Here is a 13,316-nt window from a genome sequence, read left to right on the forward strand (position 1 = left end):
AGTCTCTTCTCAGAAGTAACAAGTGATAGGACAAGAGCAACCAGCCTCAGGTTGCACCAGGGAAGTTTTAGATTGGATATTCGGAACAGTCCAGAGAAGAGCAACAAGGCTGGTGAAGGGACTGGAGCACAAGCCCTATGGGGAGAGGCTGAGGGAGCTGGGGTTGTTTAGCCTGGAGAAGAGGAGGCTCAGAGGTGACCTCAGCACTGTCTAGAACTACCTGAAGGGAAGTTCTAGCCAGGTGGGGGCTGGTCTCTTCTCCCAGGCACCCAGCAATAGGACAAGGGGGCACGATGGGCTTAAGCTCTGCCAGGGGAAATTTAAGTTGGATATCAGAAAAAAATTCTTTGCAGAGAGAGTAATCAGGCATTGGAATGGGCTACCCAGAGAGGTGGTGGATTCACCATCCCTAGAGATTTTTAAACGCAGATTGGCCGTGGCACTGAGTGCCACGATCTGGTAAATGGACTGGAGTTGGACCAAGGGTTGGACTCGATGATCTTGGAGGTCTTTTCCAACCCAATCCATTCTATGATTCTATGGAAGGGGTTGTCAGTCATTGGGGCACAGTGACCAGGGCAGTGGTGGGGTCACCATCCCTGCAGGTATTTAGAAGGCCATAGATGTGGCACTGGGGGAGCTGGTTTAGTGGTGGACTTGGCAGTGCAGGGTTAATGGTTGGGCTTAGTGATCTTTATGGGTCTTTTCTGACCTTAATGATCCTCTGGTTCTGTGATTCTGGGCACAGACAGAGCTGTGTTGTGGAATAGAAGAAGGGGGTTGTCTCAGTGCTGCATCAGTGTTAGTAACTCAGCAACTACAGGTGGTTTCACTGTCATTGTTTCTCCAGAATTAGGCAGAAAATACTTTCCTGTTAATTGCTGGTATTGAATCTAGATGTGGAGAAGGCTTAGGTTAAGCCAACTCTGTATGTCAGCTACTTTGTAAGAAAAGGAGAAGTTAACTAACTTTCAAGAAGAAAACAGAAATTTACCTACATTGCCTGTCACAGTAGTTTTAACTTTTTGATAAGAAATAGAAAACTCCTTCATTAAAACTTAGAAAAAAATCCTATTGAATGAATTCTCACAAGTTCTACAGAAAATTAGAGTAAAAGGTAGCATGTCCATGTGCAGTTCAGAGTACTGTCATGTTTATATACATTTTCTAATGTGTTTTTTACATTACAGGAACTAGAAAAACAATTTTTTTTGTCTGTGCATCTTCAAGTAATGTTATGTCTGTGTTTTGCTTTTTTGGTTTGTTTTTTGTATGTATTTTGTTGTTGTGTTTTGTGTGTGTGTGTTTTTGTTCTTTTGGGATTTTTTTGGTGTTTTTTTTTAAAATGTTTTCCTTCCTTGGTGTGTTGTTTTATGTTTCAGTGGAGTTGGCAATAATTTAATTAAAAAGAATCTTCTGAAAATGGATAGCCATAATGAGCTAAAAGTTCCTGTGATTTTTTTAAAGTATAGCAATAATATCCTGTTGTTATAAACTGATAGTTTAAGGTCTTTGAAATAGCAAAGTGTGCTGTAGAATTCAGAAAAAAAGTAGATTTATACTGTTAACATGGATTAGACTATTATATATCTCTAAATTGTTTTAGGGATTATACTCTTCTAAAAGCAAGGATTATGTTTCCACATTGAGATCATTGCATAGCACAGAAATTTTAATGTTTTCTTCTATGAATTTTGTGTATCCATGTGGGGAGGTGCCAGTGGTGATGCCATCAGGCAGAATTGTGCATCATGTCTTGTAGGAGTAGGTGGATAGTTCAAATGAGCCCAATATTTGATTTCAGTGAACTGCTGTATACCAAAATATCTGGAAATCCTGGACATTATGATTTGCACCCTAAAATACAGTGTGGCTACTGCTTTGTCCACATTTCTGTATGTGTGCTCTTCAGTTAAGCAAACATTTATTGGCCAAATCTGTGTTAGCTCTGCCCTTGCCTGATGCTGTTTAACAGCCTGTCTACAGATAACCAGTTATAGAATCATGGAATTGATTGGGTTGGAAAAGACCTCCGAGATCATCGAGTCTAACCCTTGGTCCAACTCCAGTCCCTTTACCAGATCATGGCACTCAGTGCCACGGCCAATCTGCGTTTAAACATCTCTAGGGATGGTGAATCCACCCCCTCTCTGGGCAGCCCATTCCAATGCCTGATTACTCGCTCTGGAAAGAATTTTTTTCTGATCTCCAACTTAAATTTCCCCTGGCAGAGCTTGAGCCCATCGTGCCCCCTTGTCCTATTGCTGAGTGCCTGGGAGAAGAGACCAGCCCCCACCTGACTATAACTTCCCTTCAGGTAGTTCTAGACAGTGCTGAGGTCACCTCTGAGCCTCCTCTTCTCCAGGCTAAACAACCCCAGCACCCTCAGCCTCTCCCCATAGGGCTTGTGCTCCAGTCCCTTCACCAGCCTTGTTGCTCTTCTCTGGCCCCGCTCCAGCACCTCAATATCCTTTCTGAACTGAGGGGCCCAGAACTGAACACAACACTCAAGGTGTGGCCTCACCAATGCAGAGTACAGGGGAAGGGTCACTGCCCTGGGCCTGCTGGCCACGCTATTTTTGATACAGGACAGGATCCCATTGGCCTTCTTGGCCACCTGGGCACACTGTTGGCTCCTGGTGAGCTTCCTGTCAATTAGTACTCCAAGGTCCCTTTCTACCTGGCTGCTCTCCAGCCACTCTGTGCCCAGCCTGTAGCGCTGCAGGGGGTTGTTGTGGCCAAAGTGCAGGACCTGCACTTGGCCTTATTGAACTTCATCCCATTGGAATCAGCCCATCTCTCAAGTCTATCCAGATCCCTCTGCAGAGCCCTCCTGCCTTCCAGCAGGTCGACACTCCCTCCCAGCTTGGTGTCATCAGCAAATTTGCTGATGATGGACTCAATCCCCACATCTAAATCATCAATAAAGATGTTAAACAGGACTGGACCCAACACAGACCCCTGGGGAACACCACTGGTGACCGGCTGTCAGCTGGATGCAGCTCCGTTCACCAGCACCCTCTGGACCCGACCCTCCAGCCAGCTCTTAATCCAGGAGAGGGGACACTTGTTCAGGCCATGGTTGGGTAACACACCAGACATGTTTGAAAATCTTTAAAAATTCTCTTGGCATGAGTGGGCACAATTCTTGTAAGTTTAATGACAGTACAAAATTGAAGGAGAAACATGTTTCCCTGTGTTTAATGTGCATTAGCTACAAGTGTTTCCTCTTAACTGTGTGCACATTAAAAGAAGTTACTGGACTTAAGTATAGACATACCCTTTTCTTCTGTCAGTTGCTTAATATGCTGAGAACCTCTGTGAAGCATGTCTGGTAGGGCAAATAGTCTGGGAATTAGTGTATGCATTGTGAAAGGAGATTGCATGTGGCTTGTGCCATGGCCTGGGAGCAGGGGCTGGGAATAGCAGGTGCAATACTCAGGGAAGGGCAGGTGATGCTTTGGGGTGGACTCAAAGCCACCACATAACACATTAGCACACCTAAATAAGAAAAAATGCTGATTATTGGTCAGTATTTTTCTCCTGTCTTTTTTGCAAAGAATCAACAATGAAGGAGGGAGGCAAATATTGAAAATAGCATTAACACTGGTAAGAAATCTCAGATTCAGACTGATGGTAAAATGTTCTGTATATTTTTAGAGTCCTGCAGTGTTTACTCACTGCTGAGAAAAAATCAGAAATCTGATTCAACATCTCAGTTGGGAGTGTTAAATCTAATCTGTAATAAATAATTCTGTGGTAAACTTATCAACAAACACAGAAAAACTGGAATTATTAGATTTATCCCAGTATGTCCTAAGCCAAACAACTCTCTGGAGGCTCCTAATGGAGACTGTAATGCGATTACTGGTTGCATTAAGGAAAACCCCTTGTACAGCTTGAGGCACGTTGCTGCATGTCTGTGCTGAAATTTCCGACTTTAAACACAGGGATAAATATTTAGGGTCATTATGAAGCTTCATGCTAGTTTTCTGGATGGTTAAAGAGGTGGTGGTATTATCAGTCATCCTCGTGACTTATGTGTACAAGGAATGCTCTTCCAATTTAGGTTTATAATCTCTGTGGAGTTAATTAACTTTGTATGTCAGAGGAGTGGAGCTTTTATTAGAAAAAAAACCCAGGCATGCCTGTAAGTGAAAAACAAACACAATTCTTTGGAGAATGTAAGAAATGTCTTATGGTTTTCCACAAGTGAAGAGTTGTCTCTATCCTTATCACTAATACTGCTGCTCTTGCTGCAGCCACCTGTTGCCTACAGGGAGTACTAAGCAGTGCCAGAGGTCTTACAGAATGCTTTCAAGTCTATTTGCTTTTCTTCTAGGACTGCACTTTCTTTTCTCCCCTCTTTTCTGGTGTTGACTTACTATTTTAAGTAAAAAAATGGTGTATGTTTCTGTTTCTAATGTTGGCAGCCCATCAAAGCAAGTCCTTTATTTTGTGCAGAAGATTACCTGTCTGATGCAGCCTTGTGATGGTATTTCTGGAACTTTCCTACCAAATGCTGTGATCCTGCCATAAGCAGACCCCCGTACTCTCTCGTAGAGAGATGTCTTTTCTTTAAAGTGAACTTAAAGGAAGAGAAAGTGTCACTTAAATCCCCAGCATAGTCACTTGTTTCCAACACTATAAAACTGAGTGCTAACACACTGAATTACAGAATAACCTGTTACATGAAGGTGAGGTCAGTGTGTGTTTTGTCACCTTTAGAGAAGTCTTGACAGTACATGAAAGTCGTGATGAGCCTCCGATGGACTTTCTGTGTGGGTAATTCCACATGTGACTTTGAACTCTGTTGTAAAGTTGCGGAGTGGGAAAGTAAAGGAGTTTTCACTGTTAGTTTTCTGTTTTGGAATAGGGAACCTGTGGAGACGTTTCTGGGATCATGAGTCCAGGTTTCCTGTGTTGGGTCTCAAGAACAGTTTCCAATCCTAACTTTTATGCAGTCTTCTCTGAAAGTATCATCCTTCTCTAGGAAAGATAGTTTGACCTCTGCCTTCCAAAGTGTTACACCTTGAGTACTGTGTTCAGTTCTGGGCCCCTCAGTTCAGAAAGGATATTGAGGTGCTGGAGCGAGTCCAGAGAAGAGCAACAAGGCTGGTGAAGGGACTGGAGCACAAGCCCTATGGGGAGAGGCGGAGGGAGCTGGGGGTGTTTAGCCTGGAGAAGAGGAGGCTCAGAGGTGACCTCAGCACTGTCTAGAACTACCTGAAGGGAAGTTCTGGCCAGGTGGGGGTTGGTCTCTTCTCCCAGGCACTCAGCAATAGAACAAGGGGGCACGATGGGCTCAAGCTCTGCCAGGGGAAATTTAAGTTGGATATCAGAAAAAAATTCTTTCCAGAGAGGGTGCTCAGGCATTGGAATGGGCTGCCCAGAGAGGTGGTGGATTCACCATCCCTAGATATTTTTAAACACAGATTGGATGTGGCACTGAGTGCCATGATCTGGTAAATGGACTGGAGTTGGACCAAGGGTTGGACTCGATGATCTTGGAGGTCTTTTCCAACCCAATTGATTCTATGATTCTATGATTCTGTGATTCTATGATTCTATAATGTAGATGTGTTTTTTTCATAAACAGAAAAAGCAAGTGAAGACAATAGTTACTCTGTTCTGGGGAAAGTCTCTGTGGGGAAAATCTCCCAAGTTCATAATTTCTTGAGTTTTGATTCCTGAAAATGCAGTGTATTCAAATACAGTGTTTGCTTATCCAGGTGGGTCTTGCTTCATGCAGTAAGTTGTGAGATTGTAAAGTAACCTCTTTAGAAGAATAATGATTTTATGACATATCATCTTGTCAGAAAGATGGTGCTGTTTTTCCACTCCAAAATTTCCCCAGCTACTTCTGGGGAAAATGATTTATCTCTTAAAAATGTCCAGGAAATTTAAACTAAGTCAGAAAAGTAGTAATGTACTATTTGTTTATTGCACAAAGCCTCTCATGAGAGCATGTAGTAGCAACTGTATTTCAATTTATGCAGAACTGATTTATGAAAGTGTTGTAGCTCACCCCTGCTTGGTGCCAGCTCAGAATCTCTGGAGAGCCAAAGGTTCACCTCTGCTCCATCAAGGAGATTCCTGCCAGTGGTCAGGGAGGTGTCTGAAGAGGAGACACCTGCACTTGGGTTTGTGATTCATGCATGACTGGCCGTGAGTAAGGACTGGGACTGTGAGGAAGGAAGAAGAACAGCAATGTCTCTGGGCAAAATTAGTTGAATCTGGTTTATGGGCAAGATGTTTCTCAACCCTGTGACTGAAGGCATGTTAGTGCAAAAAAGTGTTGAGCTAAGCCAGATAACTTTAGATGATACAATTTGAGTAGCAGATGTTTGTTTGACTCTTCCTGTATCTTTGCCTTCCAAGAAAAGGAGTTTTCTTCCTTTCCTGTGCCCAAAAGTTGGTTGTGGGTAACCCAGGCAGTGTAGGTTTTTTCAGCAGTTGTGCTGAGTGTCCACTTTTACAACTTGTGGTAGTTTTGGGAAGCAGTCACAGCGTATGTAGCATGTTTTGATGGTGATCACATGGGAGAACTGAGTTTCAGACTGATTTTGTCTGTGCAAGTCTTTATTTCATGGGTTTGGTTGTACTGGTTGCAAACCCGACAGTTACTCTGGAGAATGGTGTCATGATGTACTTTGTGGAATTGCCAAGACCTTGTGAATCTTGTTATTCCAAGTGTTTCAGCTAGACTGGTGTGGTATTTTTGCTCAGTATTTTGAGGAATGATGCTTTCTTTACACCAATTTTACTTTTCTTAATGGTATCACCAAATGGTAACATCAAAAGAGTCATGAGCACCTGCTTAAGCTAAAAATAGGGGCTTGTAGTGCTTTAACTTTCCCTCTTGTGTTGTGCTTTTTATCTTGTTTTTGTGGGCCAGGAGTTGGAAAAAACAGTGAATCCTTTAAATAAGAAGTGTGGGTGGGGTTTGACTGCCCTAACTGGATCCCTATTTTATTATTTTAAACAAATACTTTAATTGTCCAACAGTTATTAACCTGTATTCCTACAATAAGGACCTGTTCTACTTCAGGCTGCAGATGGCAAACTCTCTTAGGTGATGTTAGGGAAAAACTTACTTTTCTGGGACTTGTTCAGTTATAGACAAGCCCCAAAAATCTCATTGTCAGACTGGGAGAGCTGTGCTGATTTGAAGGTAGGCTGTTCTCTAGGTCCTAATTCCTGCCACAAATATTTACATTTATAACATAAAAATACTTTTATATATCTGCTTTTAAGTAAAACAATCAAATTACATGGGGGGGATGTCTGCTGTGCATTTTAGTTTTTACTGCATTGTTTTCTTCCATGCCTATAAAAAAGAAGCAGAGAGCATATCTTTATGGAATTAGTCACCAGAAAAAAGATTTTCAGTCTCTCTCCCTTGGGGAAGTGACAATCTGAAATTCTTAATTTTGAAAATAAATTTTAGCAGGTTGGATAAATTCAGTTCCCTGGAACATTCTCACAATATTCTTTTGATGATGTATGTTTGTAGTTATCACCTTCCCATGACAGTACCTGCTTGCACTGACTCACAAGGACTGTACAAGGTTGTTTATGTCATAATGTTTATATAATAATGTAGTTGTAGTCAAAGTTTTTTTAAAATGAAATTTATACTTGTCAGAAACTTTGGGATTTTCAGCTTGGAGAGGAGAAGGCTCCGGGGAGACCTTTTTGTGGCTTTTCAGTACTTAAAGGGGCCCTATAGGAAAGATGGGAACAAACATTTTAGTGGGACCTGTTGTGATAGGAGAAGAGATGATGGTTTTAAACTAAAAGATGGTATATTTAAACTAGATGTAAAGAAGAATTTTTTTATTTTCCATAAATGAAAACAATGATCTAGTTCTCTGAAGTTGCTGCTGGCAGCTTTAGGAGCATTTCTTCATCTTCTCCAGATAATGTCTATAGGCATAACCACATCGTGCAATTTCCACTTGTATCTTAAAATTAACACTTTAAAGAGATCTGAGTGATGCTCTAATTTTTGTCATTGGGCACAAGTTGTCCTCATTTGTGTAGTACAGCAGTACTCTCACTGCCCCATTGACTTACAGGCATCTGATTTGGGTTTATTTCACTTTATCATCAGTAACTATTCTAGATTTATTTATACTCATTTAATCAGAAGAGAGAAGGGGCGGGTTTTGAGGTGCAATTTCACAGCAACCTGCAAGAAGACCCTTTAACTGAAGCCACAGTAAAAAATTGGTATATCCTCAAGAGGAGGAAGCAAAGCTCCAAATTCAAGTACATAGAGGTTGAATTCTAATGGCCTCACATGTTTTTTGTCATTTATCTCCCCAGTGAGTTTCTGATTTGTTTGGGCTCTTTTTAACCCTTTGATTTCCTGACTAAGGAACAGGGGTAAAGAGTTAAATCTGTACACAGGCCAGGAGAATGACAGTTTTAACAGGACCTTCTTAAGAGAAGACATTAAGTCTTTTTTGGACTATGTCTCTGCTTATATGGATGAAGACAGATGAGAGATGATTGACATCATTACTGTGTCTATATTGGCAATATGTCAGCTTGCAGTCCCTTCACCTTGTTATTATTCTTTGAAAAACAGTGCGAAAAGTTCTGGAAATTTTTTGGGTTTAAAGCTTTGATGTGAAGTTTATGTAGGAAAAAAGGAAGCATTTTATAGTAACTTCCTTTCAAAGTGCTGTGGGGTTTAAGGCAAGTTGTTGAGATCTTGATTGTCTTTTGTGAGCGATACAAATAATTTAACAGATTAACAGTTTTTTGGAAGTAGTAATGCTCAGGAGAAGGTAATTTTAGAGATGTAATAACCTTTTAATGCTGTTTTGAGGGCTTCCATTCAGAATCTTGGCTACTTCTTGCATTCATTGATTTGAAAAATTAAATATTTGTCAAGAACTTCCTGACTAAAACTTCCTCCTACTTAAAACCCAAGCCAAATTATTTCTAACTGCTTTTCCTGCAAAGGACACACCCCCTGACCTTTATGCAGCAGGTTGGAGCATTTGTAAAAGTCACTCTGGTTCTGCCTGGTATTACCAGCACCGCTCTGTAAACACGATTATTCCCTGTGATTCCTCTTTGCTGCTCTGAAGCTGCAATATTTTATACCTTGTGAAGTGTTGAAAAATGTGAAGTTGAAAAAAAAAACCCCAACAAAGAATGTCACTCCCTTGTCAGACAAACCCAACACATTTTTGTTAGCACCAATTTTGTTTTTAGAGTATTGGCAAGACCATCACAAACCTCCTTGGCAGCTGGAGGGTGTTCTCCCTCTGCTCGAGAACCCGAGTGACACTGAATGTCATTTGTTTGTCGGTGAACCAGGGGAGTATTTGGTTCACACAGGGTATGGTGAGACATGTGCATCCTGCCCGGGGTTCAAACAATCAGCAGCGACAGGAAACTGCTTTGCACCAGCTTTGAAGGACGACAGAGCTTGTTTGAAAGCCGAGGGTAAAGCAATGTGACCGAGGGATTGTCTCAGCTCCGCTTGCACATCTGGGGAGCAGGTTTGTGTTTCATAACCCCCTTGCCAAACTGGTAGGGGCTGGGTGTGTCTACATCTAACTTTGTCTCTTGAGAAGCCAGGCTTTTGTTTTGCAAGTGACTCCCTCAATTTTTTAAACGTTGTTCACCGGGGATTTTGTTTGTTTGTTTTCAGGAGGTCCAAACATATGGGCCATCACCTCCGAAGAGCGGGCCAAGCATGACAAGCAATTTGATAGCCTGAAACCCACGGGAGGCTTCATTACAGGTGGGTCTGAGGCTCTGCATTACACATTAACTTTTGTGTACACAGACCTATCTTTGTAAAACAGTTTGAGAGCTGCATCCTATTTCTAGCCCTTTGTTGTGTGACTAATAACCATATTCTTCAGGCAAACAGCCACAGGTTATTAGTGAACTTTACAAACTCTCCGCTGAAGTCTGGCACGGGAGCTCTGTTCCATTAACCCTGTCACTCCTGCAGCTGCCAGCTGTGTGCTGTCATTCTGTTGAGTTTCAGAAACCAAACAGCATCAGGCAAAATCTGTGCTTAGATGGGAGGCTGCCAAGGAGCACTTACAGTAGCTATTGTGGCAAGTGACACCAGAGACACCAGAAGTGGCTCTCCTCTGTCTGAGCAGTGTTAGGGAATACTGTGCTGTTAGATATCTTTGTTTCAGAGGAGGAGGCAGGGAGAGAGATACTGACAGCTCTTCCTGGTTAGCAACTGCTTGGAATTTATTCCCCGTTGGGCCTTCAGCAGGTTCTGGGTACTCTGATGGCATTTTGCACTGCCCTGCTATCAGTTCCAGTTGTGTTCAGCTGCTGCAACAACGGGGTCATATTGCTATGCACCTCAGAATTTGCAGATTTTAAGTGTAAGAATCTGCTTGTGATATCAAGAAAAGACTCAAGTTCATTGGTAAAGAGGACTTAATGATTCTATGAGATTGGACGTGGCACTGAGTGCCATGATCTGGTAAATAAACTGGAGTTGGACCAAGGGTTGGACTTGATGATCTCGGAGGTCTTTTCCAACCCAATCAATTCTATGATACTGTGAATTCAAGAATTCCCTGTTCTTTGTGTGTGGGCAGACCAGTCCTGATTCCTCCTCCCTGCCCAGCTGTTTGCTAATGCCCTGTCTAGTTGCCTGTGCTTTTCCTCTTTTGGGACTGGAAAGGACTGAAGAGTGGGAATGCTCTACTTGGAACATGCGCATCTTCTTGCTGTGTGACAGCACCGGGAGGTTGGTGTTTACCTACAGCTGAAAAATAGGCAGGCCTGGGGATTACCTTTAGGCCACATGTGAGCTCTTACCTGCACGTACATCTGAGGTTTCATTACTTATTTGGCAAGTGCTTGAAGTAAAGGGCTGTATATAAATATAAGGGAAGAGAGAGCTGAAAGAATAACCTGAAGTCTTAGCTTTAAGCATCTGTAATTCACCCTTAGGGAATCATAAACACCAACTGTGCCTGTCCTGTTTGTTTACAGCATGATCAGTACCAGTCGATGTGAAACTTGGTATGGGATTGCACAACAGTTCCCATTCCCTTCCTGAAATACTGAAATAGTGGGTGTTCTCTAACAGAACAGAATATTATTTAGAACATGGTGTTTTCCTAGTTTTTCTGGAGAGAAAATACTGTCTCAAATTAGATGGAATAGAGGAGAAGGAAAGAAATAGCATGCTCATCCTTTTATATAAAAGTAATTGAAGCAGGACTAAATTTTCAGTCATTTTTACTTCAAGTCTTGCATCTTTTAAACTGCTGACAACTGTTGATTTGTGACCCATTAAAGCTTTCATAGCTTATCAGAAATCACTTCTCAGAGAGAAGACTGGGGATTACAGGATACTTGGGTACCTGACAATCACTGTCACCAGTGTTAAAAGCTGGGAAAACAACCCTGGAAAACTTGGCATCCAGTGTGCTGATTCCTTTTGAAAACCTGATCCCCCAAGAGAGTGCTAAGCTCTTCTGAAAATCTTGTGTCTGGTGTAAAAGGCTCTTTCTTTCTTGTTTGTCGTAGGTGATCAAGCACGTACCTTTTTTTTGCAGTCAGGATTACCATCTTCAGTCCTTGCTGAAATATGGTAAGGCATTTACTGTTTGTTTTTCTCTTTAAAGATAGTACTTGAAGGCTGTACCTCTCCTGTCTCTGGTGTGTTGTGTTGTCTCACAGAGGCTTTCAGCAGTCAAGGTAGAAGTGTTAGTGTTTTAATTTTACTGAATTTAGAGGAGGGATTCAGCCCAAATGCATACCAACACTTAATTAAAAAGTAGCATTTTTAAATCCTTCTTATGATATTAATTCAAATTAGATCATATTGAACACAGCCCCTTTAAACTGAAAGTGCTTGAAACAAAAAGTGATGATAAATTGTGAATTTAATAGAGGGAAGTGCCTGTTGGACTGCCAAAATAGTCATTGTTAAGCCTGGTCTTTATATTTTAAATAATAATATGGAAAAAGAGGTTGAAAAAAATAACACTTTAAATAGGGATATGGAAAATATGTCAATAATGGATTAATGAATTGCTGGAGATACCAAACTGGATGATGTTTGAAATACTAGTAGCCACTGAAAAATGGCAATAACATAAAGTGTGGGGAAAATGAAGTACTACTAAACTGGGAGTGGAGTATACACTGAAAGCAGAAGAGAAGAAAAAAATCCAAACCCAAAGAAAAGGTTACTAGAAGAGCAGTTGTAATACCCTGTGAGATAGCAAGCAATGCTGTAATACAGGAAATGGGAAAAGTGCTGTTCCTTGCATGGTAATTGCAACACTTGAAACAGACGTTTTCTTCTTTGTAACTCCTTGATCTCCAGCAGAATCCCATGTTCATTTTGGGGTACTTGGCTCTTACCAAGACGTAACGTGCTAAAAAGTTCATAGAACAATTCACTTGCAAAAGACTATTTGAAACTTAACAAAATGCAAGTTAGTTTTTTTCTTCAGACACATATGATTGTTAAGGTTAGAAAAGGCTTTTAGAGTCAGCAGGTTCAACCATCAAGCCAGCACCACCGCCGTGTTCACCACTAAACCAGACATTTAAATGCCTAGAAAAGAAGACAAGGAAATTTTTCTGCATGGCCTTGGTGTGTTCTACTGAATAATAACAGAGTGAAAGGGGAAATGTAGCTTAACATTTTCTGCTTTATTTTTTTTCCTTCCTAGTTTTATTTATATTCCTGAACTTGGTCCTTGCATGCTTAAGTGTTAATAATATTTCATGTTATCTGTCTGTCCAGAAATTTTGTGGTTATGTATGCACTATTGCATATATTTCCTGTTGTATTTAAGCTCATTTGGAAAAGTGTCAAAGGAAGACTCTGGATATCAGGTTTACAAAACTTCACAGTACTGTTTGTGAATTAGTGAAGTTTTCATAGTGGTATATGAAAGTGCCTTCAGCAGGTTTCTGCATCCTGTTTGCAGATTCTTGCATTAATTCCTTACATTACCAGGCATTAATTTAAAATAATTATTCTGATTAGTAGCATAGAAAAACGCATAGCAGAGGCTTGAGGTGAAGGCAACAAGTATATCCTTGGGGCAGGGGACTTCTGCTTTTCCAAATGTTTTCCTGCTTCCTCAGGAATAAGTATTTAAAACTGAACTCTGCAGAAGACTAAAAAGTGGGTAGTCAAACTTCTGAGGTGATGAATGTTGCCAAAACTAGAATATCTACAAATGGTCACAATAAATTTCTTGTTTTCTTCTACAAAACCAGTAAATAAATCTGATAAAAAAGCTTCCAGTTGATTAAAGAATTCACATTTCTTCCTGGTGGGCTTTTCT

General features: G+C 41.1%; 1 protein-coding gene across 5 annotated transcripts in view; it reads left to right on the forward strand.

The window, feature by feature from the left end:
• Positions 1–13,316, forward strand: part of ITSN2 (intersectin 2) — a 93,312-nt gene that overhangs the window by 23,957 nt on the left and 56,039 nt on the right. For all 5 annotated transcript variants that reach the window (XM_071548253.1, XM_071548252.1, XM_071548255.1 and 2 more), the window contains exons 3-4: positions 9,674–9,766; positions 11,536–11,599. In XM_071548253.1, the coding sequence (XP_071404354.1) occupies positions 9,674–9,766; positions 11,536–11,599 (157 nt within the window). The remainder of the gene's footprint in view (positions 1–9,673; positions 9,767–11,535; positions 11,600–13,316) is intronic.

The sequence above is a fragment of the Pithys albifrons genome, chromosome 2 (genome assembly GCF_047495875.1).
Source record: "Pithys albifrons albifrons isolate INPA30051 chromosome 2, PitAlb_v1, whole genome shotgun sequence".
NCBI classification, from domain to species: Eukaryota; Metazoa; Chordata; class Aves; order Passeriformes; family Thamnophilidae; genus Pithys; species Pithys albifrons.